The following is a 24572-nucleotide window of genomic DNA, read 5'->3' on the forward strand; positions in this document are numbered from 1 at the left end:
ATGTGTATGTTGCACCTGACGGCCTGCTCGGGCCGGCCCGGCGCGCAGAGCAAAACGCCAAAGAAAAACATCGGCCTCTGAGTAGAGGGCGTCCTGCAGTTAAGGGGAAACCCGTACGCGGGGCCAACCCTCGGAGACCCGTGTTTACTTTATGGCCCCTTCCCCGCGAACGCGCATCCCCCCGTGAAGCGTGAACCGTGATAGGCCGTATGAGAGGGGTTTTTCTTGCCCGCAACCTCCCGCGGATCATGTACATGCGGCCGATCAAATCCGATCATCCGGCCCGCTGGGTGCGCTTTCTCAGCTCCGCGGCCCCCAGGGTGTGAGGTTCATAACTGCACTCCAAGTGCTCCAAGTGCTACGCAGGACCGAGCCTCGTCACGGTGCCGCGATTTTGACACCTTTAAGCGCTCAGCCTTTCTCTTTCTCTCGGCTCACCCTCGCGGGGACAGTACCCCGAGGCGGAGAGAGAGATTCTCTTCGAGGCGGTGACCGGTCTCCTGGGCCGAACCCGGAGGTAGCACCAGCAGCAGCAGCCCAGAAAGAGAAGACCGCACAGCGCAGTCACTTGGAATCGTAGGCACCATGTGTAACCACAGAGTGAGATCGTCCTGGCCAGCTTAGAGCCGAGCAAAAGGGGATCCCCAAGCTTAGAGCCGAGCAAAAGGGGATTGCACGGGTCTTGCACAACCTCCAAGCCCACGCTGCTGTCGATGCTGTGACTGCGACGGACCTCAACATCGTAGCCACTGCCATTGGAGCGGTGCACGGCCACGTCTCGAAGCTGCACGGCATTGGAATCCTCGATCACGATTGCAGGCCGGCCGTCGGCAACTGCGGGAGCAAGGCTGGCGGTAACGTTTTTCAGATGCACGCCCCGAACCCTTCGAAAGTACGCGGCATAAGCGGGAACGTCGCCCATAGGGTACTTTTTTGCCAGTGTTATGCCGGGCAAACATGTTGCTGCCACCTCGCCCAGGCCTGGGAAACGCAGCTCGACGTCCCGGAACGAGATGCCCGGCCCAATAGGATGCTCTTGAAAGATGTGCTCAAGCACTAATCTAGGCATACCATCGAGCATGGCGACCGGAGTCGCATACAGACCTTTTGTTTCCCTTGCGCGCAGGTTCTCTGCAAAGATGCGATGCAAATTGATGTTGCGGATGCTGCCAACTCGCGCGTCGCGGCTCTCGACCAGCTTCATTGGGCGGCGCAATCGGGCGTAGATCGCAAAGAAGAACGGCGAGGCGAGATCGCTCATCTGAATATCCCTAAAAGTAAGGTCGTGAATGTGCGCACCGTCGTAGGACGTCAGAGCGATTCCTGACATCGCGCCCATCAGCTTAAGGTTCTCGAACGTGAAATTGTAGAAGTCGCCTACCGTCTCGGTGCCGAACGCAATGGCAGCATATCCATGGCTGGAGCCAAGGATGCTGTTGCGGACGAGCACGTTGTAACTAGCCACAGACTTGCCGCGGCTATAGTCGCTTCCAAACTTGAGCGCGTCATCTCTCCCGCCGTGGATGCGGATGTCTTCCACATGCACGTTTCTGCTCTGCATCAGGTTGATGCCGTCACGAACCGCGCGAAGGTCAAACCCGGCGAGATGGATGCCGTCACAGTTGGTGAAGAGCATGGTGAACCAACCGCCATCGCGGAGCGTCAGGCTGCCCGTGACTGCCACCCGAGCCGAGTCCACAAACGAGAACATCTTGCAGCCGCCGCCTTTGGGCGGCTTGCTGTTCGCCAAGCCTCCGTTTCCATCGACCACACCTTCACCAGTGATAGTCACGTTCCTGACACCATTGCCATAGAAGAGCGCGTCGCTCCAGCCGCCGTGCCCGTAGTCCTGATACGAGCTCCAGCGATTCCGGCTCGCAGTGATGTACTCGCCCGACTTGGAGCTCGCCCCGAGCACCACCGCGCTGCTGCGGATGCGCACAACGGTATCGTGAGGAAGCTCAATGGTGCCGCTGATGAAGCGCCCATGCTCAAATATGATTTCTCCACACGCGGCAAGTGCGTTGCCAATCGCTGCCGTGGAGCTGCTGTTGCCCGAGGCGTCCGCTCCGAAGTCTGACACCGAGCACCTCCTCGCCAGGTCTCGCGCGGCAAAGCTGGCCTGCACCGAGAGCGGCGAAGGCTCGTACCCGGTGGTGCGAGCGGCATAGCTCATAATCGGTCGTGGCTCCTGCGTGGCCTTGGCCTGCTGCGTTACGTGCACGTGTGCGGCAGTGCGGCGCCGGCGGGGGCGGGCACCCTGCAGTGCACGCCGGGTGTTTGGGCGTTACATCATCTCGGCCTGATCTCGGCGACCGAACACACATGGACATGGAGAAAGAGACGCCCGCAAGCAAGAGAGTCTAAGAAGCCTTACAACGACAAGACCAAGGCACGGGCAGAGGAACGAGAGAAGAATATAGGGTGGATAAAGCGCCTGGTTCACGGCATGGATGGAGGGTGAGCCACACCGAACGTACCGAGCGAAGAGCCGAGCGGAAGGAAGGAAGCCGGAGAAGATGACTCCGAGGAAGACGAACCAGTGGAAATCCAGTTGTCAGATGTCACGATGCACCCGAAGGGGACCCCAGCGCCGGCATCATCCGTACATGTACATGTACATGTTGTAGAGGCACGAGTGTTCGAAGAGAGAGTGGACCTGAGCAACGACATGACTTGGCGGCAAATGATCGGAGTGGGATGTGGGAGTCAGAAATGTGGTCCTTGCGCGAGGGGAGCTCGATAGACTCGAGGGGCCAGGGTACGCCGCGAGGAGGACGGAGTTGCGCCGAAAGGCGAAAGAAGCCGCGAGAACAAGGGACCGGCAGGCGGCGGCGTCGCAGGACGAGGCAGAAGAGAACGACGCGACAGAGGAGGAAGTGACAAGGGAGAGAACCAGGAGAGAACGACGAGAGTGGGACGACCGCGAGGTGGCATGAAGGTTGCAGCGAGAAGCGGCGAGAGACTGCGAAGAGAGATAGGAAGAGGCAGACTCCCTAGGGTGGGCGACGGCTAGCGCATCACACACCTCTCCTTAAAATCCCTGTGTGGTGGCGGCGTGCCGTCCTCCCATCCCTCCCTTGGGTTGTCTGTTTTCTTTCTTTCTTTCTTTTTAAGAAGCCTTGACTCGGTAAGTAAGTAAGACAGGCCCCTCGATTGCTCGATAACAGGCGCGTCACCAAGGAGGGCGGCGAGACCGACCTCTCCACAGCAGTCAGCCAGCCAGGCAGCCCAGGAGGCGCGGCCAAAGACGAGTTGTGACGATAGATAGTGCTACTGATGGGGTCTCGCACTTGTTGCTCCCTCTGGTGTTCCTCTATTTTTGTGACATGCCCGCTGCACTTGGAGCATTTGGAGTGCAGTCGGCAACCTCACATCCAGGGCCGGGGAGCTAAGAAGCGCACCCAGCGGGCCAGATGATCGGGATCGGGTATTCGGGTTGCGGGCTAGAGAGCCCTAGCCCTGGGGGGTGCGCGTTCGCCGTTCGCAGGGAAAGGGCCGTAAAGTAAACACGGGTCTCCGAGGGTTGGCTCCGTCTACCGGGTTTCCCCTTAACTTCAGAACGCCCCCTAAAAAAAAGAAAGAAAACAGACGGGGCGTGCAGTGTGGTGTTTATTAGCTCCGAGTAGAGGGGGCGTCCTGCAGTTAAGGGGAAACCCGGTACGCGGCCAACCCTCGGAGACCTGTGTCTACCTTTAGGAGGGTGAATCAGAGCAGCGAGCGGGCGAGTCACCATTCGCGCCGACGACCCAACCTCACGGAACAACCCAACAACCCAACCCAACCCAACACGAAACAACCCAACTCAAAGCACGATTCTGAAGTTGGGCCCTCAGCGCGCGTCCGCGGAAGTTCGAACTTCCGTAACAGATGAATGAAGTAAAAGATGTGAATCAACGGAGAGTCCGTGAAGGACGCAGAGGCAGAAGAAGAGGTAGGAGAGGAGAGGATCTCCGTGAGTCTCCAGCGGGAAACTAGTGGCCTATCACGAGTTAGGGCCCCCACCCCGGCGCGAAATTCTTTGTTTTGATGGCGCTGGCTGGCTCGCGGCAGCAACAGGCTTCCGAGCGCCTCATGTTGATCCCAGCCACCAAGAACAGCACGACTGGCTACAAGAACGTGAGCTACAGCCGCAGCAGACAGAAGTTCAAAGCGCAGGTGCGGGATGGCGGCAAGCGTGTCTTCCTCGGCTCCTTCGCCACCGCCAAAGAGGCGGCCACCGCCTACGCTCGCTCAGAGTACGGCCGCGCCGACGCCGCCAAGCTGCTGCAGCCACGCGCTGCTCCCACTACCGCTGGCGCCGAGGCGATACGGCAGGCGGAGAGGGAGGGCCTGACTCTGGCCAGCAGCAGCAGCAGCAACAGCGGATACAGGGGTGTGTTCCACCACCCGAAGCAGAAAGGCAGCAAGAAGTACCAGCTGAGGGCGAAATTTGGCGGCAAGAGGGTCACACTCGGCTACTTCGCCACCGCCGAGCAGGCGCCGCTCTTCTACGCCCGCAGGGAGGCGGGCAGGGACACCAGCGATCTCACCGCGCCACCGCCGCCACCACCGCCACCCGCGCCTTCCTCTGCCGCTGGCGCCGAGGCAGTCCGACAGGCGGAGAGGGAGGGCCTGACTCTTGTCACCAGCGGCGACAGCAACAGCGGCTACAGGGGCGTTGGCTACTACCCGAAGCAGAAAGGCAGCAAGAAGTACAAGCTGGAGGTGACGTTTGGCGGCAGGAAAGTCACTCTCGGCTGGTTCGCCACCGCCGAGCAGGCGGCGCTCTTCTGCGCCCGCAGGGAGGCGGGCAGGGATATGGTTGCGCTCTACCCGCCGCCGCCGCCACCCGTGCCTTCCACTGCCGCTGGCGCCGGGGCAGTCCGGCAGGCAAAGAGGGAGGGCCTGACTCTGGCTACGAGCAGCAGCAGCAACAGCGGCTATAGGGGCGTCTGCTACTGCCCAACGCGGCAAGGCAGCAAGAAGTACAGGCTGAGGGTGAGGGTTGGCGGCAAGCAGGTTCACCTCGGCACCTTCGCCACCGCCGAGGAGGCGGCGCTGGCGCGTGCGCGGCACCTGTGGGACACGACCGTCCGCCTGCTCGAGCCGCAGCCGCAGCAAGCACCACCGCAAGGCGCAGCAGGGCCGTCCGAGGCCAGCTATGAGGAGGAGGAGGACGGCTTCGACCCGGCGGACACTGCCGCTGCCGTGGCTAACTCGCTGCTCTCCGAACCGCCGCCTTCCGCGAGCGAGCAGAGGGCGGCGAGGCGGCAGGCGCGCGCAGCAGAGCAGGCGGCGAGGGCGGAGGCTGCGGCGAGGGCGGAGGCTACGGCGGGGGCGGGTGCTGCCCCGCCATGTGACGACGAGGTAAAGGTGGAGGCGGAGGTGGAGAGCGGTAGCGAGGAGGAGTCGGAGATGGAGGTGGAGGCGGCTGCCGCAGTTGCGGGCGTGTCCGCGGCTACAGCAGTAGCGGAGGAGGCCCTCGAGTGCGTCATTTGCTTGGACGACCTCAGCGCACACCCCGAGGCGCGCCTGCAGCCGCGCGACCCGAGCGGCTGGGGCGCCACGCACTGCTGCAAGAGCCTCTTCCACTACCGCTGCCTGCACACTTGGCTCAACGACGACAGCGAGGTCGAGACGAGCTGCGGCATGGAGCCGATCAACACGGCTTGCCCGGTCTGCCGAGGCTTCGTGTCGAAGTCGGCGTCGCGGATGCTACGCTAGAAGCCAAATCGTTTTCTTGTTCTTGCGAAATTCTTTTTACTGAATTCCGGGAGTTTTGTTGTAAAGAAAAATAAAAAAGAAGCAGGGATGGAGTTGGAGTTTTGTTGTAAAACGAGGAGGCAGCGAAAATTCTTTTTGCCCTCCGCGCCGGGTTTTTGCTCTGGGGGGTAGATGCCCACGCCCGGGGCCCTGCCCTTGGCGTGCCTACGCGCGCGTGCACGCCTTCTACCAGCTGTGCCGCTTCACGTCGCCACCGGAGCCGACGCTTTTCATTGCGCTACAGGCGCCGTTCGTCCTCGCCGCTCTCGTGCGGCCATCAAAGGCCACGCTCATCGGCTCCGCCGTGACGAACTGGTGCACCATCGCATGGCATCTGCCTGCAGTCGTCGACATGGACTGGTGGGCGATGAACACGGACGCGGCCGTCATTCTCGCGCTCCTCCTCGTGAGCGGCGACATCGCCTTCATCTCGCACGTGATTCGAATCCAGATGGCAATATTTTACGCGGCGAGCGGGCTGTGGAAGGCGAATGTGGACCACTCGGATCCGCGGCTGTCGTGCTCGTCGCTCATGCTCGTGCAGATTCTCTGCGGCTGGCTGCCCGAGCCGCTCCTCGCCAAATCGCTCGTCTTGCTCGTCGCCACCACCGCACCGCACATTACGCTCATCGTCGAGTGCGGCATTCCGATTCTGCTGCTCAGCCCATCGCGGACGGCGTGGCGCCTCGGCGTGGCGCTCGCGCTCGCGCTGCACCTGGGGATCATGGCCGCGCCGCTTCCCCTCTCCATCGCAGACTTTGGCGCCCTGTCCGCCTCGCGCCTCTTCTGGGTCACTCCGCACGCGAGCGTGCGCGCCGTGGCAGAGGTGGAGGCGGCTTTGAGCTTGCACGGCGGCGAGGCGTCGCGCGGCGTCGCCCTCGGCGCGGCGCTCGTCGTGGGCGTGACCGCGACCGTGTGCGCGGTGCACGGCTCATGCGAGCGCGTCGTCGCCAACCTCGCCTACAGCGCGCTCGCGGCGCTCACGCTCCGCACCCTCGTCCTCGATGACGACGCGCCGCCTCCCACTTCCAACAAGGCAAGGGCGGCGCCGCCGGTGCTGCCGGCGCCGCCGCCGCTGCCGCCGCTGCCGCCGCTGCCGCCGCGTGCCCGACGCACACTCGCGTGGGCGCTGATCGGCGGCGCGGCCTTCTACGCGTTCGGCATGCCCATGCTCGGGCTGATCGACGTGGGTGGCTGCACGATGTTCTCGCACATCAAGCAGCACGGCGGCTCCAGCCACGCCTTCCTCCCAACCGGACTCATCCAGCGCTGGCTGGCGCATCGCAGCCCGGCCGACGGCGCGCTCGGCCCGCTGCGCGACCTGGCGGGCGGCGTAGTGCGCGTCGAGCGCTCGACCTCTCGCTTCCTCAACGCCATCTACCCGGGCGAGACGCTCGAGTTCGAGCCGGAGCCGCTCGTGCGCCACACGCTGCACTCGGTTGGCCACGAGGGGAGGCTATTCACGCACCAGGGCGCGCGCGCTCGCAACCTGCGTGGCAAGAACATGGGCGTCGGCGGCGGGCTCACCGGCCTCGGTATCGGCTACATTATGGTGCAACGGTCCAACGGCGCCCACGGCCGGCCGTTTACGCGGTACACGCTGCCGACGCTCGAGGTGCGGATGATGCTCGAGGCGATGAGAGAGCGCAACGAGAGCTTTGAGCTCGTGTACACGCGCATCGCCGGCGCGCCGCCACTCGACGACCACGCCGCCGCCGAGGAGTGGCGCGCGTCGGGGTGCGGGACCCGCGTCCGCCTGCGCGAGGCCGATGGCGTGCGCGACTGCTCGGCCGTCGACACGTGCGCCGCCGGCGGCTGGTTCGTCCGGTGGGCGGCGCGGCGAGCTTGCGCCGAGGACGAGCTTGCTGTGCTGGCGACGCCGCCTGGCTGGCTCGCCCGCAAGCTCCTCCTCGCCAACCCGTACCCCATCCTTCAGCCCGCGGGAAGGTACTGCGGAAGTAGCGGCTAATTCGAGGTGCGTGTCTGGAGAGTGTGAGTCGTGGATCCAACGGCAGGTCGTCCGCTTCCCACCCGCGGCGGGTTTCGTCTTCTTTTCGGCGAGGTTTCTTTTCAGCTTTTGCGTGCTGCGCGAGGCGTGAGGCTGAGGGAGGGTGTCTAGAGGATGTAGAGTGTAGAGCGCTGTAGGAGCTCGTAGAGCTGTAGAGATGTAGAGCGCTCTGGAGCGCTGTAGAGCTGTAGAGCTCTACATCCGGCGCGTGACGATGTGAGTCCGATGTAGAGCGATGTAGAGCGCGATTTTGCTGTAGTAGAGTTCAGTGTGGTCAGCAAGCAGGAAATGCCAAAAAACCCGGGTAAAACCCGAAAATACACCCGCGGGGTTTTTCAGGTCTTTTCGGGTATTACCCGCACTGGACGCTGGAGATCGTCGTGGGTCACTGGTAGGCCTTCCTTGTTGTTGTTCAGCTGGCCCTCTCCCGCCACGCACTCCGTCAGAGCCCTCTCCCCTCTTGCACAACAGGAATTTTGACAATTAACCCCCCCCCCCCCCCCCCCGCAGAGGAGGGACACAACACAGAACAAAACGATGAGCTTGCTCATCCCGGAGTGGTTCGACCCCACACAAACCCGAGACGGTGATGGGAGGCGTCGTACGGTGATCTCAGGCCCAGTGAGGTAGTGCACCAGACCTGTCCCGGATCCTGCTGAACAAGCTCCTCTTGTAGCTCGATCGGTCACACCGCCATCGCCGTCGGGGAGAGGGGGGACGACACTGCTCTGGCAGCGTGCACCTCGATCCTGTACCGTGTTTGTTATGACCCCCTCAATGAACACACCAGTGAGGGAGGGCGAGACGATCGAGGGGTCCCGTACCATGCGGAATCGACCCTATCCCCAGTGCTCAAGTGCTCAAGCTGGCCTAACGAGTAACGTTAGCTACTGTTGTTGGGAGCCCAACTGTTGTTCTGTTGTTACTGTTAACACTAGCAACACTGTTCAGCTCTTAACGTTTGACAGCTCTATATGTGGGTAGCGCATGGGGCAGGGTGGGTAGCAACCCTCGGCGAGACCACACACCCCACCTTCTCGCTTCTGTCAGACCACGCCAGGTATGACTCTGACCGTGCAGACCGTGCGCAGACGACCACGCAAAAAGTTAGAACCCGCGCTAGGTCTCGGGTTTGACGGATGACCCATGTGTGAGTGTTAGAGTTGTTTGGTATTGCTAAAAATCTCTCTCTCCCATGGAGCGGCCGCACATTGCTCGGTACCCCCCCTGCACATCTAAAGTCATCCCTGCTGCTAGGGGGGGGGGTCTGACCCCCCCAGCAGCAGAGCGCTGCTGCTGGGGGGGGGGGTCCCGACCCCCCCAGCAACAGAACGCTGCTGCTGGGGGGGGGGGGCCCCACCCCCCCAGCGGGCGAAGGCATTGGACCCAGGTTTTCCGGGTCCCACCTATTAGCCGGCGCCCCCCCCTCTGAACTTGACTTTAGTTTTAACAGAAAGCTCGAAGACGCTCTGTTTGCCGGGCCTTCAAACCCAAAACACCCTCGTCGTGTCGAGTGCTGGCGTTTTACTAAAGACTTGTGACCATGTGAGTCTATCTTGTACTACCACACTAACAGCCGTGTTAGTGAGCCACTCACTCGGGCGTCTCGGCTGACGTTGATCGATCAGCGTTGATCTCTCTAGCCTATCGGTCCCCCGCTCGATCCTCGGATCGCTCGCTCACGAAATCGATCGACTGAGCTTAACGACTTTTCTTTTGAAACGCGCGCGCGGCCCGTCGCGCGGCAAAACTGTCAGGTCCGCCGCGACGCGTCGCCGCAATGGCGGGCAGCGACGTGGTGGAAGCCATGCGGCTCGCCCTCAAGCCATTTAATATCCAGCACCTCGCCGACGACTGGAACGCTAACCGTACTTACTTACAGCTGTCGGTACAGAGATGCCAGCACCCCCTAGCAGCAGAGCGCTGCTGCTGGGGGGGGGGTCCCGACCCCCCCAGCAGCAGAGCGCTGCTGCTGGGGGGGGGGGTCGGCCATGACTTTAGATGTGCAGGGGGGGTACCGAGCAGTGTGCGGCCGCTCATGGGGTCACTCCCGCGAAACTCGTGAACTCTGCTCGTTCTCAGGGAGGGGCATAGTCCCGTTCACACCCTCTCACTTAGGCATGAGCGCCCGAAACTTGAACGGCGGGCGCCTGACGAACCCGAGGGGGGGACGGGGGCAGCAACGGCTGCGGCCCCGAGAGTCGAATCGACAACTCATAGTTCGAACTGGCGACTCTCATAATGAAACTTGCTGAAATCGCCCTGTGGGGGCGGCAGCGGCGACCGCCCCGGGGGCGGCAGCGGTGACCGCCCCGGGGAATATGTTTAGCGACTCCCACCCCCAAGGAAGTTCTGATAGACATGTCCAGGACTCTCTGTGGCTGAAGTAGCGTGTGCGTCGAACGAAGCCACAAGAGGGCTGGCTACGTCGGAGAATTGGGTGGGGGGTGGGGGTTTCGCGTATTTTGTTTTCTTAATAGTTCTGGTCCCCAAGGGACATCATCAAAGGAGGGGGCATGGCCATCTCCCCCTCCTCCTGCCCGCAATCGGCCCGCGGCGCGTGCAAGCCGCAGGGCCCCCACTCTGCGCAGGAACTAGCCGGCTGGGGCAGTCGGAGAAGGGGCAACTCCGTGCACTGACGGTCGGCCGTCAGAAAACACGCCTGCGTGGATCGCGTCACACCAATCCTCGCTACCCAACGCAACGTGTGAGTGTTAGAGTTGTTTGGTATTGCTAAAAATCTCTCTCTCTCTCTCCCAACGCGGCCAAACACGAGAAACAGGCAAAAAAAATGGTGGAGAGCGACGCAAATCTCACAAGAATGGCGCGGACCGCCGCCACCCTCAACGAGGGCTCCCCGGCTGACGTGCTCGACGCCGGCTGCCTCGCCGAGATCTTTGGCCGCCTCACCGACGTCGGCCTCTGCCGCGTGCGCAGTGTGTGCACCTCGTGGCGTGCCGCCGCCTCCATTCCGGGGATTTGGCGCGAGGTTTTTGCGACAATGCACGGAGAGCACGCTCGGCGGTGGGCGCCGTCGCAGGACCCGCTCGTGGACCCACCCGGCGGCGACGAGTGGCAAGTGCGCTGCGCCCACCGCCGCCAAGCAGCCTCCAACCGGGTGGCGGGGCAGGCGACCTACCGCAAGCTCCCGTACGAGATGGGCCACTCGCCCACCGCCTCGCCCTTCTACGTCGCCTCGCTCGCCATCGACGGCCCGTGGCTCGCGCTCGGAGAGTTCGGCGGCTTCCTCACGCTCTACGACCTGCGGGCGAGCCGGCGGCGGTGGCGGCGGCCGCACGCCCTCCCGCAAGGCTTTGTGGAGAACGGGCGCGAGGACCTGTGCGTGGTGAGCGCGGCGATGGTGGACGCGGTCGGCGGCTGCGTGGGCAGCCTCGCCTCGGGGAGTGGCACGCTGCTGGTCCGCTGCCTCTCTTCTGGCCAGCTGCTGCACCGGCTCGACCACTCCGCCCTGCTGGGAGGGCTGGCGGACGCTCTGCCGCAGCTGCCACCGCTCACCTTTCCAGGAACCTACTTCAACATGCCGCAGTGGCGGACGGAGTGCGTCGTCGCCTCGCTCTGCCTCTACTCGGCCGAGCGGCTCGGGCCGGAAGCCTCGCGAGGCGGGAGCAGGCAGGGCGGCGGGAGCAGGCAGGGCGGCGGGAGCAGGCAGGGCGGAGGAAGGGCCGGCGGAGGCGAGCCCGGCGGCGGGCCGAGGTGCGGCGGGCCGGGGTGCGGCGGCCCTCTCCGGCTGATGAGCGTGGCGGTGCTCGAGAAGACCTCGCCGACGGAGCAGGACCTGACCGAGTGCCTCTCGATACTGTGGCTCCTCCCACCGCTGCCTGTGAACAGCGTCTCTTCACACCTCTAGCTGTGAACAGGTGCCTCTCGATGCTATGGCTCCTCCCACCGCTGCCGCGGCCCGGCGAGGCGGCCGCAGAGGCAGGCGGCTCCCGAGAGGCGGCCGGGGAGGCGGAGCTTGCGGTTGCGCCGCCGCAGCTGCTGCGCGCGCGAGTGGGCGCCATGTCGGAGCAGGGCGGTGTGGTGGCGGAGGTGTGAACAGCGTCTCTTCACACCTCTAGCTGTGAACAGGCGCCATGTCGGAGCAGGGCGGCGTGGTGGCGGAGGTGCACGCGGGATCGGGCGGCTCGGCGCACGCTGCTCCTCCCCCGAGCTAGCTGCCCCTTCCGAGCCCCTTCCGAGACCCCTCCGAGACCCTTCCGAGACCCTTCCGAGACCCTTCCGAGACCCCTCTCCCGGAGCCTTCCTGCAGGCGCACGAGCTGCTGCTCCTCGAGCTCCTCACCCTCCTCCCGCTCGGCCGTGCGAGCCTGCACCTCGCGAGGGGGAGGAGGTGTGAACAGCGTCTCTTCACACCTCCAGCTGTGAACAGGTGCGAGCCTGCACCTCGCGAGGGGGGGGAGGTGTGAACAGCGTCTCTTCACACCTCCAGCTGTGAACAGGTGCGAGCCTGCACCTCGCGAGGGGGAGGAGGGCGACTCGAGCGTCGCGGCGCACCTTCTCGAGCCGCGACGCGTACCGCCTCGCCGAGAAGGGCACACCGAACGCGGACATGTCCCGGACATGTCATGGACGTGCCCGGGTAGGTACAGCCTCGCCGTCGAGAAGGGCGTGCCGTACGCGTCTCTCCAGCGCCGCTCGCCGACCTCGTGGCTCGTGCTGCTCGAGCTGCCCGTCCCGCCCGGCCTCGGCCACCGAGGCGCCTTCCTCGAGGTCTGGAGCGTGACCTGCTCCCAGTCCGCCGAGGGGCTGCGCGCGCAGGCGGCGGCGTCGCAGCCACCGCAGCAGGAGGCTGCTTGGCCGGAGAAGGCCCTGCACGCCGCTCCTCCGGCGGAGGCTTCCCTCCTGCAGGTCGTCGGCCAGCCGGCCTCAGTCAAAGTCCACTCGTCGTTCTCCGCACCGAACCCTCCCTCCTTAGCCCTCCCTCCGTACCCCTCCCTCCTTAGCCCTCCCTCCGTACCCCTCCCTCCTTAGCCCTCCCTCCGTGCCCCTCCCTCCTTAGCCCTCCCTCCGTACCCCTCCCTCCTTAGCCCTCCCTCCGTACCCCCCCCCCTTCCCCTCCCGCAGGTGCTCGACCTCTCCTACCCGCAGCAGGCCCTCTGGACGTCGCAGGCGCCGGTGCCGCGCGTCGACTGGCCGCCCTTCGACCGGCACCGGTCAGTCTTCCTCCCGTACCAGCACCTCGCCCGCGAAGGCTTCTCTACCTACCAGGAAGGGCGGGAGAGGCCCGCGCTGCTCGAGCTCGACTCTGGAAGGCGCATCCTCGGCCGCAGCTCGTATGGAGCGCAGCCCGACTACTACACCACGGTGGGCTGCAGGGCAGCGTGCTCCTGCGCCGACCTCCGGCTGCTGTGGCACGGGGGTGGGGCGGAGCCGACGCCGTGGCTGCTGCTGGAGCGGCCGTTACCGACATGGGGCAACGATGGGGAGCGGGTCGTGCTAGAGACTTGGAGGCTGGACCGCGAGCACGGCGGTGGTGATGGGGAGGAGGAGGAGGAGGAGGAGGAGGAGGGCGGCGGGGGCGGCGGCGAGGAGGACGGGGCGGGCGCCGCTCTTCGCAAAGGAGCGCTGCTTCGCGCATCGCTTGCGAGCTCCGAGCTGCGGCGCCTCTCGAGCCAGCGCGGCACGCCCCCGCTCGAACTGATTCGGACGGAGAGGGGGGCGCCGCTGCAGACCGCTGCCAACTGGCGCTGGCTCGTGCTCCTCGACATGACGGGCGTGCACATCCTCGACTTTGCGGCGCGTGGCCTGCCCAGCGGCAAAGCCAAAGCGCGCACACTTCCTGCGGAAACATCGGGCGGTCCTTAGGAATTTTGTGTTTTAGCGCGGGCCCCACCGCCGGACAGGGTATATCAATGTGATTTGATCCGACACATTTATACTCTCGCGCGTCGCGGCTCGTTTTTCTCTCTTTTTCCCGTGGGGGGGCGTGGGAGTCGCGCACCTCACAGTCGTTCTCGCCTTCCGCACATGCGCCGTTGCCAGTCGCGAGACCAGTGCCCGCCGCCCGGCGTCTCGTGTGGAGCTTTTGTTTCTGGGAGCGTTTTGGGAAATTTGCCCAGTGAAGCAGTGTAAAAGAAAGAAAGAAACCAGACAAGCCAAGGGAGGGATGGGAGGACCACGGCACGTCGCCACACCACACAGGGATTTCAATTTGCCCAGTGTAAAAGAAAGAAAGAAAGAAAACCCACAACCCAAGGGAGGGATGGGAGAACGGCACGCCGCCAATTTGCCCAGTGTCGTGCGAGGGAGCATGCTTGTAAAATTCTTTCTGAATTTCGGCGCTCTCCGACTGAAACAGTCTAAGGTGGAACCCAGCCTTCCATGGGTTTGACCGGCCGCCAGAGCTCGATGCGCACCCTGTACCTACTCGCTATCGCAAGGGCAAGGGCTCTGCCGCTAAATGTCGTGCCCGCTGCCGACGACCTCGAGACGAGCCGCCTGAGCGACCTTGTCTGGGAAGCTGCGATGGATGGGTTCGACCACCACTCCGCTGCAATCGACAGCGCACTATCCACGGCAATGGCGGCGCTCTCTGACCAGGCATGCGCTCCGCAATGCCTCGCCGCCGCTGCTTCCGCCGCTGCGAGTGCCGGGCCCGCGCCTATGCAGCTGTGCCTCCAGTGCGTGGAGGAGCAGGAGCTGCGGCTCGACTTGGAGCCGTCCTGGTTGACCGGAACCATGGCCAAGGACGCGGATGGGCAGCTGCGCACGTTTTGCAGTGGCACCAACAGCAGCACCGGCTGGGAGCGGCAGCCCGACGGCTCCTACTCAGGGTGCGAAGTCGCGGAGCATACGCCCGACGCCGCGACGACTGCCTTCATGTCCAACGCGGTGGTGCGGCGGAAGCTGAGGGATCTGCCGTCGGGGACACACAACGGGTCTATCTGGAGGGGCAACGAGCTTGGAAGTCACATCCTGGTTCGCGACTTTTGGACGGGCATCGCGCCGGCGTCGATTCTGCTCGGCGCCAAGCCCGAGCAGCACAGGGTGCTGCGCCCGATCCTCGACCGGCTCTACGGCTGGTCACGGCACTGTCCAGCGCACTCACAGTGCCAGGCGGCGCGCTCCGCCGCCATCAGGGCGCATGCCACGCAGTGGCTCGCCGGCAAGACCTCCCTCGGCGGCGCGGACTACTTCGAGTACACGCACATCGCGCTATTTGAGCGCACTTTCCCCGGGAAGGAGAACCCCTTCTCCGCCGCCCAGATGCAGTTTGTGCAGCTCCTCTTCCTCGTTCAGGCGACCTTCCTCATCTACCTCCCGGTCTCGATCCGGGAGCGCCTCCTCGCCCTCCTGCCCGACATGCTCAGCGGCGTGTGGTGGCACCAGCAGCTCTCGGACGCCTACCGGCCGATGGTGGAGGAGATCTACGGCGCCGAGCTCGCAGAGGGCGACTGCTCGCCCTCCGACTGCGTCGATCAGCTCACCTCCGCCATCATCGACACCATTCTTCTCGCTGGCGGTGCGGCCGTCGCCCCAGCCCAGCCAGCGCGGGTCGTCAGCGAGTGAGCCCACCGCCAGCGAGTGAGCCCACCGCCCTCCGTCCCGCCCACCGCTCGCTCGACAGGTCTCTCGATCCCCACCGCCCTCTCTAACGGCCTCTGGGTGCTGCTGGCGGACACCTCGCGGTGGGACGAGACTTTTCCGCAGACCGTCCCTGCCGGGGTGAGCCCGCTGCTCTACTTTATGGAGACGCTGCGCTTCTTGCCGCCCGTCGGCACCTTCCCCTTCTGGAGCGGCGACAACGTGCCGCCGGCCAACGACACGCGGTACCCGGACTACCCGTCTCCAGCGGCGCACACCTACCTCAACTTGCGGATGGCGCTGCGCGACCCGAACGCATGGGGTCGCCGCCACCCTCGGCGAGCCACGCGCGTTGCTCGATGGGGGAGGCTCAGCTTGCGCGACCTCACTGTAGGCCCCGACGCGCATCAGTTCTCTCTCCGCCGGCCTCTAGCTTCATACAAGGAGTACTCGGTCGCCTTCGCCGACGCTGCAGCCGACCCGACCGTCGCGGGCGGCGCAATGGACCGCTACTGCCCGGGGAAGCAGCTCTCCATGGATCTGGGCGAAGCCTTCTTCGAGCTCCTCCTCTCGCAGAGGAGCGAGTGGTGCCCAGACCCGGCCGCAGACACGCCCGCGTACTCGAGTCGCGGCTTCTCCGTGACCAAGCCGGGCGCGTCCTTCTCCGTGGTCCGAGGCCTCGGCCGCGGCGCCGCCTGCGTCGTCCCGAGGTGGTTCGAGGCCGAGCCGTGCTGCGCTGGGCTGAGGTGCGTCGGGTGGGCCGCGGGGAGTGGCGGCAGCGGGGCTTGGGCGCTGATGGACCGTTTCCTGCCGCAGTTCAGCCCCTTCTCGGTGGACGGCACGTGTGTGCGAGACGAGGAGATGTAGAATGTTCGTGCGAAGCGTGTTTTCTTCCATGTAGACTTGTTGAATTCTTCTCGCATGTGTTTGTCTTTGTGGGGCGTCCCACTATATCCATCTCTCGCGGTCTGAGTTCGACTTACTTGCGGGCACTTGGAGCATGTCCAATAGTTTTAAACACAGCGGAAGTCCTCAAAATGCATATACAAAATGCGCCTGTGTGCGCTGTGGGGGGGAGAGAGATTTTCAGTGTATGTAGCTCTTACGTACATTCCCGATCCCGGAGGAGGGACTGCTGACAGGGTTTGCGATGAGGAGCGACCCGATGGGTTTCTCGGAGGTTAGTGCACCACTAACCGCCGAAGCGCAAGCGCTGGGAGCAAGAACACTACGACCTGGGTCGGGCTCATACTAGGAACTAGCACCCCACCTCGCGAGCCGACGTTCTGGCTCAGCGAGGTTGCTGCGGAGCACTCGCGGACCGATCTTAGAGATATATCTAGATTTGTTTGAGATTTTTGAAAACGCAGCTTGGAAACGTCTTTCTTTTCTTTCCGGCGGATATTCGCGCAGAAAAAACAGCTGAAGTCCTTGCCCTCCCTCGTCGGCGGCTCGGCAAAATGCCGCCTCCCGTCGGTGCGCACAGCGCTGCCGCGGCTCGCAGGGCGTCCGTCGGTGAGCACAGCGTGTCGAGTCGCGTCCCTCACCTCATCCGCCGCCGCTCGGCTCCCGCTGCTCTGCTACCAGATGATGAGCGGAGTAGCAAGCACGGCGGGCTGTTGCTGGCCTCGCAGCGCCAGCTGCGGCAAGAAGAGGAGCATTTGGCAGAGCTCTTTGCGCAGGAGGAGGCGACGCTGCTCCAGGCGGCGCTAGCACGGCGGCAGGATGCTGCGACTGAAGTGGAGGAGAAACGGGAGACGGAGGAGGAGGAGGAGGAGGAGGAGCAGGAGGAGCAGGAGGAGCAGGCGCACGAAGACGCGTTGCCACAGGAGTGTGCAATCTGCCTGGAGCCACTTGAGCGGCCAACCTACTGGCCCGCCGATTGTGGGCACATCTTTTGCTACAGCTGTGTGGAGAAGTGTGCGCGCGCAGACCATACGCTCAGGTGCCCTCTGTGCCGCAAAGCTCCACCTCGGCCGCCTCGACCGAAGCGGCGACCGCCGCCGACCTGGACGCTGGTGCCCACCCCAAGCGGAGGGTTGGCGGTCAATCTCAATCAGCGCGGCGAGGGCTCGGAGATATCGGCGGGGCAACCGGTGATGAGAGGCTCAAACGAAGTCGAGCTGGAGATGCGCGACTACTTTCGTCTGCTGGAGCGCGGCCCACCGCGACCGAGGCTGCGCGATCGGGCGGCGGCCAGGCTGCGGCTCGGGGGCGCGAGGCGGGCGGCGGCCCTCCCCGTGCCCGCCTCGCGCTACCGGGCGCCGCGCCCTGGCTTCTTCGAACGGCTCGCGATAGAATTTACCGAGGGAGTCATCGAGTTGATCGACATGCTGTGACACACGAGGTTTTAGCTAACGGTTTGCGACCCGCAGTCTGCGACCCGCAGTCTTTTTCAAGATTCAACGCGCCCGCTTGAAAAACGAGTTTGGGTCCTTGTGTGTACTCTCATGCTCTAACCATACGTCAGAGAAGTACCCCCGCACGCGACTCGCGAGCGGCGAGCCCCATGGCGACCGCTGGCGAGCCCCGGCCGTGCAGCGTGCACTTTATCTCTCTAAAACTAACGCGTACAGAAATCCAATCGCACAAGCACCGCCCTGCCACACCGTTTCGCTCCTAGTTACCCCTCTGCGCTCCCTCAGTTCATCTTCTCACTTGGACCTCCGACGAGAACGGACGTGGTGAGGGTTGAGGCACGCTTCCAGAGCTTGCCAGAGGCTATAAGTGCCGCTGCGCGCTATCCTTCTCCACAAGGGCCGTGTGGCTGCGTGCGCTGAGTGGTTACGGTTCCGGCGGAGGAGCATCCGACCGAAGAACGCGTGTCGTCCTCATGTCGAATGGGTGACGCTGGTTTGTCTCCGTCTCCCGGCACTTTGGCACAAACGGCGCCTTCCACATTCGGCAGGCGCATCGAGAACATGAGGTCTGCCTCGCCCGATGGCTGCGTAGCCAAGAAGTTGGAGGGCAGTCCATCCCGCCACCTTCTATGCAGCGTGTGGGCGTTGACCAGCCACCGCACAAAGCAGAGCACAAAGACTGCAAGGCACAGACAGCGCCATATCTCAGAGCTGGGCTGTCCAAAGTGGTGGTCGCCCCAGCCGCGCCGCAGTGAGCGTCCAGCAGGGCCCGCCATCTCGCCGGCGCTCCAGAGCGAGGCTGCGCCGCCCATCACTTCCAGGACAAACGTGGTCGCGCACCTATAAGCGCAACAATGATCAGTCTCTCGTCGTGGCCACGCATTCGTAATCCCGTCTAGATGCAGGCCCACGTCTTTGCAGGGACTGGTCCTATGCATCTAGAACCCGCACCAAACGGCGGCGCGAGCATACCGCGCCGTGTTGTCACCGCCGACCGAGAGGTGGAGCGAGGCGCGCAGCGCCAGGAACTGCTCACGGTGCCACCAGATGAAGAACCAGGGGAGCCACGCACCAGATATGATGCGCCAGCGGAGCATGCTGTTGCGGCATTCATCGTAGCCCGGCGTCCAACGCGCGTCACCACTGCCGCCGTACTTTTCAACGTCATGGCAGTCGGCGGGGTAGTCAGTTCGTAGACCTGCAAAGTCGGAAAACCCCCACCAGGCACTCGCGCCGCCCAAAAACTGGAGGATGAAGAGCGAGACGGCCTCGGCCTCTCGTGAAGCAGCAATCCGCAGGGCATGAACGCAGACCCAACGCGCCAAAAAGAAGAGACCAGCCACGCCACAAATGGCACGCCATGCATCGCCATTTGAATAGCTTCGCACGCAGGAGAGCTCCGCACAGCCCCAGATGGCGCCCATGCCTCCGACGACCTCGAGTAGGAGCGAGGCGAGCAGCTGGTCGCAGCGAGTCGTGAATGCGCGTACACGTCCTACTCGTAGCCGCCCTGTTGCAGCTGGAGCCGTGAGAGTGGACGTTGAAGACATGCGTACAAGCACAGACGGCGTTTCCGCACATCGCACGTTCCTCAGCTCCACCACGGGCATCGGAAAGGCGACCAAGAATCGCCCACCCTGTGTGTCGCGCGCGGAAAAGAGGAACCTCTCGCGCTTCTCGCACCCGTTGTGACCCTCCTGCGCGCCGCCAACGTCCTCGTCGCGAACGCCTCCATCGGCGCCCGCGACGGGCGCTTTCCCTCTGGTTCATGTTTTACGTCCTCACCGGGAAATTCTTTTGCCACCACGCCGAGTCTTGCTCCCTCGGCCCTGAGAGAGCTAATGGCGACGGCGAAAACCGGGCTCCCCGAGCTCAAGGCGCCTGCCGCCGCCGCCGCCGCCCGCTGCCGCGCCGCGCGATCCCACCTTTTCTCACCACTGCGCACAGGTTGCCGAGACGTGGGACTCGTGCATAGAAAACACGATTCGGAAACTCGCGTACGGCACGCTCGGCGGCGGGCTGATCGCGGTCATCCTGTTCCGTGCGCGCCGCCGCCCGCGCGGAGCCCGCGGGTCGTGCCGCCGCCGCGCCGCACTCACCCTCTGCTTGTGGCGCCTTTATGCAGGTGGAGTGGCTGCGCGGTCAGCTGTGGCAGGCCTGGGCGCGGGCGTTGGGATTGGGATGGGGTACACGGAGTGCAAGCACGAGTTTGAGCTGGTCGACAAGGCCGCCGCCGCGAAATAGGTATGCTGCGTGCCTGTGTCGCCACGCGCCTCCATGCTCTCGTTTGCCATCCCTCTCGGCGCCCGAAGGGGCGGGGTGAGAGAAAGAGTCCAGCTCCCGCGTGGGAGGGGCTGCCTGATTCACCCGTTTTTCGTACCCTGTATTGGATGTGACGGGTCCACGAAAGACAGGGCGGGTCCCGACTCGCGCGAGGGCGAGCTGGGCCCTCGTCGGGCATATCAGGGAGAGCAGAGATACTAGGCAGCGAGACCGAGAGCGCCGAGAGAGCGTTGTCCTAGGCGTTGTCGGTTGAGCGTCCGCAAGCGCGAGGGGCGACCGTCGCGGTCCATCTCATTATTCCGATCGACCCAAAAGCCTCGCGCAGCGCCTCTGTGGGAGAGGTTGGCGCGAGCCGGCGTGCTCGTCTAGCCTCCTCGCCGCCTCTCTCAGCTGGCGTTCGGCGTCTTGATGCCCATGATCTCGGGGCCAGCGTAGGTGGCAGAGCCAAAGGCGCCAACCTTTGGTACCTGGGAGGCGGGCGCGTCGCTCGGCCTGCGGGGAGGGAGAGGGCGGTGGGGGCTGAGGGGGAAGGCGGGCGGCAGATTTGGGGGAAGGAGTTGGGGGGAGGGAGGGAAGTGTGTGTGTGGGGGGGGCAGGGTCGGGGTCGGTTGGCACGGGGCTTGTGGCGGCCGCGGGGGCGGACGAGCTGAGGGAGTGGCGGGTGGGTGGGGTGGGTGGGTGGGGTGGGGGTGGGGGGGGCTTCGAGCGGGGAGGGTGCGTGGCGCTGCGGCGCTGCGGCATGGTGGGCAGCGGCGGCAAGTCGCCTGACGGGTTGGCCCTGCATGATGGTGTGGTTGAGGGTGAGCGGCGTGTCCGGGTAGTAGCCCGTGTCGCGCCGCTTCAGGTCCTTGTTGTAGTACCGAATAGAGTACACGGAGCTGGCCTCCTTGCGCTGCGCGTGCACGTCAGAGGCGTGAGCTTGCGCAATCTGGCCGCGGCGTGTGCTCGTCGTCCGCGCGCGGCGAGGGCCCGGTCAGCGGGCGGCGGGCGCGGCGGGCGCGGCAGCGGGGCACCTGCACAAGCGCTGCTGGTTGCGAGCCGGGAGAGACGCGGCGATACAGCTTGGCGGGCGTGTTTGCGATGGCGTGCTCGGTATTCCAGTAGTCTAGCCGCCGCATCCTCGTCCACACGTGCTCCGCCCAGGCGCCGAGGAAGGCCATGCCGCGCTCGCTAGCTCGTGTCGCGGCGGCGCGTTGCAGGCGGCTAAAGCGCAAAGCTCGGCGCAACGCGCAAAAAAAATCCGGCGATTTTTACCGAAGCGAACTCCCCAGATCACGCACACGACGACCCTTATCTTTAAGACAGCCTTATTGTTGAAACAAAATTCACACCCGAGAACACCTCGGCTCAGACGTGCTGGGCTCACGCTGGCTCACGCTCACTGGCTTACGCTCACGCTGGCTCACGCTCACGCTGCTGGCTCACGCACGCTGCTGGCTCAAGCTCGAGCATGCTCCGACTACTGCTTGCACAAGGTGTCGAGCGCCTGGCGCTGGCCCACTCCCTGGCGCTCTCGTTTTCAGTCGCGTGTGCTTAGATAGCCGTAGCCGCGCGTACGGATCGATGCAAGCGGCCACGTCTCGCTCGGACATGCTGTGAGTGCGTAGCTGGGCCTGGGGACTCTCGGTCTCACTGGCGCGCTCTCTCTGGCAGCGACGCACCCGCATCCAAGCGCGCGCTCGCCAGCTACTGCTGAATTCTATCTCGAACACAAGACTTCGCACGCACAAGGGAAAACTGCGTACGCACAAGGGAAAACTGCGTACGCACAAGGGAAAGCGTATGCACGATGGCACTGTGGAAGCACATGCCGACAAAAAACCTATTGGAGCAAACCCTCGGCAGCGGCGCTGTGGGGCACCGACAGGATTGCCTGGGCGAAGTATACATTCATCGGTGGCACGCGTACCACAACCAGTACGCGATCAATAGCACCAAAAGGCACAGGCCTGGCGCCGACTGCCAGAGAAGTGGAGGGCCGGCGCTCAAAGCGGTCGGCGACTTGCGGTTGGGCGACGGTATCGGGAGAGGGAAGAAATCGGCCGCTGAAGGCGCCTCGCACGCCAGCTCGTACTCGGCGATGGAAGACAAGCTGGAGGTGCCGCCGCGCGTCAATCGGGGCGAGAGGCTCATCTCAAGCCAGGCGGAGCATTCGCTGCAGTGGCTCTGCACGAGATGGCCAGCGAGACGCGCTCATCCCCCTCTGTTTCGCTGAAATTGCGGGAAAGAAGAAATAAAAAGAAAAACGTGCGAGGGATGCAAACCAGCTTAAATTCTTTTCCCCTCAACAGCACCGGCATCAAGCTGGTGCTGGGCCGGTAGACTGCCAGCTAGCCCAACCGCCATGCCAGCGCCAGTGCCAGCAGCGCCGAGCCACGACGAGGCCTATATCGATCCACGCCTCGTCATTGAGCGGCTCAGTAGCCTGTTGAACGATGAGTACGTCGAGACGGACGAGGCCATCGGCCCTCGCGTTGCGGCGTTCGCGGCGGCGGTGGAGCAGCTGTCGAGGCTGGGCAGCCAGATCGAGCGGATGCGCGACGCCGCGGCGGAAACGAGAGACGCCCACTCCAACCTCGCCAGCCTCACCAGCGCAAGCGCCGATGCGCTGGCGCCACCGCGCCGCGCCGATGGAGGCGAGCCGATGGCACCCTCGATGCAAACGTACGCCGAGCCGCAGCCGGCGCTGGAGGCGCAGGCGCAACACCTCTCGGAGGCGCTCGACCGCTTCCTCAACGGCACGGTCGGCCAGCTGCGCGGCCTGAGCCTGGTCGTCTCGAACAAGTACAAGGCGTACTGCAACAAGACAGTGGAGCTCCGCCGCCGCCGCGCGCAGCTACAGCTGATGGTGACGCAAAAGGAGCGCGCCGACCTGCGCAGCCTCGAGCGGTCCCTCGTCCCGCCCGCGTCGCGCGCGGGCGAAGCCTTCGAGACGGAGATGGAGGGGCCGGTGCGGCCCATGTTCTCCTTCTCCCTCTCCCTCTCCCTCTCCTCGACCTTCCTCCCTCCCCCCTCTCCCTCTCCCTCTCCCCCTCTCTCTCCCTCTCTCCCTCTCCCTCTCTCCCTGTCTCCGTCTCCGTCTCTCCCTCCCCACCCACGCGTGTCGCATGGCCGCCCGAGGCCCCGTCGCCCCGCCCCGCAGCTGTTCCGCCTCTCGAGCACGACGGGCGTGTGGTGGCCTTGCTACGCACGCCTCGACGCAAAGCGGCAGATCCTCCTCTTCACCTCGAGCAAGTGGCATCTCCTAGAAGCTTCCGAGACAGTTCCTAGAAGGCCAAGTTAGCCGGGAGGCGCCGAGAGGACACCTCACCCTCACCCGCACCCTCACCCGCACCCTCACCCGCACCCGCACCCGCACCCGCACCCGCACCCGCACCCGCACCCGCACCCGCACCCTCTAAACCTAAATCAATCCTGGCCCTGACCCTGACCCTACCCCCAACCCTGACCCTAACCATAGGTCCGACAGACTCGCTGGCTACCTCACCGCGCCGGCAAAGGCGGTGGCGCTTTCCAGGTGCCGCCGAGATGCGCCGAGATGCGCTGAGATGCGCCTAAGCCTCCTCTGCGCCATCCTGTCAGGTACGTCCTCGCGCACGAGCCGCAGGAGGCCTTCTGGAATTGTCTAGGAAGCTTCTAGGAACTGTCAGGTACGTCCTCGCGCACGAGCTGCAGGAGGCGATCGCCGCGAAGCCGGCCGCCTTTGAGCTGGTGCCGCGACAGCCCGAGCTGCCGCCCGTCATGCTCGCGACCGACGGGTCGATGGCCACGCGCCGCTGGGTGTCGGCGCTGCAGCTCGCCATCGACTCGCCGGCCGCCGCTGCTGGGGCCGGCGCGGCCGCCGGCGCCGGCGCCGCCGCCACGCCGAGTTCACAGGCGGAGGGCGGCGGCGAGGGCGGCGGCGAGGGCGGCGAGGGCGGGAGCGGCGCCCTCGCCGGAGTCACGGCCCGCGCCCCTTCCCCGTCCTGTCCTGCAGACCTGTCCTGGCGCCCTCCTGCAGGCACACTTGGAGGGATCATGTCCGCGCTGCCGACGCCGCTCAAGCCGCTGGCGGCCAAGCTCGAGCAGGCGATCGAGCTGTCGGCGCCCTCTCCGCCTCTGCGCTGGCCCCTCCCTCGACCTTTCGTGGAGCCGCCCCCCGCAGGCGATCGACTTCTCGGCGGCCAAGGTGGACGAGCTCGACAAGAAGTTCTCGGGCACGCTCGCCGGCCAGGCGGGCCAACTCGAGGCGCTGCTCGCACAGCTCGGGCGACGGAAGCGACGGGGCCGGCGCCTCCTAGGCGAGAGGCCGCCTCTTCACACTCTGCCCCGCGGAGCTGTAGGCGCGACCAGGAGATGCTCGGCGAGGTGCTCCTCCCTCATTCTCGCCCCGGCCTGAGCTCGTCCTGTCTTTTCAGTTGGAGCCGGACTCTCATTCTTGGGCCGGCCAGGGGGTCCTCTCCCCCCTCGACGAGTTCGAGCATGGGGGGCCGGGCCTCCCCCCCCCGGCCCCCCCCCCCCCCCCGACACACATCCCGCCACGCCCCCGCACCAACAAAGGAGTGCGACACCCGCCCGAGCACGCGCACACGGTGGGCGGAGGGGGCGTGGAGATGGGGGCGTGGAGAGAGCGAGCCCACCGGCTCCGTGGCG

The 24572-nt window shown here is 64.8% G+C and overlaps 4 protein-coding genes across 4 annotated transcripts; 3 read left to right on the forward strand and 1 right to left on the reverse strand.

Moving 5' to 3' along the window:
• Positions 1-10574: 10574 nt before the first annotated feature.
• EMIHUDRAFT_110619 (hypothetical protein) lies at positions 10575-13578 on the forward strand (the record flags this gene model as incomplete). Its single annotated transcript, XM_005788233.1, has 7 exons — positions 10575-11572; positions 11632-11789; positions 11843-11877; positions 12024-12072; positions 12213-12324; positions 12357-12621; positions 12838-13578. The coding sequence occupies 7 exons, from the start codon at positions 10575-10577 to the stop codon at positions 13576-13578; spliced, it is 2358 nt and encodes a 785-aa protein (XP_005788290.1).
• Positions 13579-14117: 539 nt separating this feature from the next.
• On the forward strand, positions 14118-16664 carry EMIHUDRAFT_440867 (hypothetical protein). Its single transcript, XM_005788234.1, has 4 exons — positions 14118-15235; positions 15341-15619; positions 15692-16179; positions 16548-16664. The coding sequence occupies exons 1-3, from the start codon at positions 14122-14124 to the stop codon at positions 16162-16164; spliced, it is 1866 nt and encodes a 621-aa protein (XP_005788291.1). The 5' UTR covers positions 14118-14121; the 3' UTR covers positions 16165-16179; positions 16548-16664.
• An 88-nt stretch (positions 16665-16752) lies between these two features.
• EMIHUDRAFT_440869 (hypothetical protein) lies at positions 16753-17769 on the forward strand. Its single transcript, XM_005788235.1, has one exon. The coding sequence runs from the start codon at positions 16758-16760 to the stop codon at positions 17634-17636; it is 879 nt and encodes a 292-aa protein (XP_005788292.1). The 5' UTR covers positions 16753-16757; the 3' UTR covers positions 17637-17769.
• A 2258-nt stretch (positions 17770-20027) lies between these two features.
• EMIHUDRAFT_440871 (hypothetical protein) lies at positions 20028-21154 on the reverse strand. The gene is made up of 3 exons (XM_005788236.1): positions 20954-21154; positions 20705-20832; positions 20028-20432 (listed from the first exon to the last, which is right to left on the reverse strand). The coding sequence occupies exons 1-3, from the start codon at positions 21098-21100 to the stop codon at positions 20327-20329; spliced, it is 381 nt and encodes a 126-aa protein (XP_005788293.1). The 5' UTR covers positions 21101-21154; the 3' UTR covers positions 20028-20326.
• Positions 21155-24572: the final 3418 nt, after the last annotated feature.

The sequence above is a fragment of the Emiliania huxleyi genome, assembly GCF_000372725.1.
Source record: "Emiliania huxleyi CCMP1516 chromosome Unknown EMIHUscaffold_137, whole genome shotgun sequence".
NCBI classification, from domain to species: domain Eukaryota; phylum Haptophyta; order Isochrysidales; family Noelaerhabdaceae; genus Emiliania; species Emiliania huxleyi.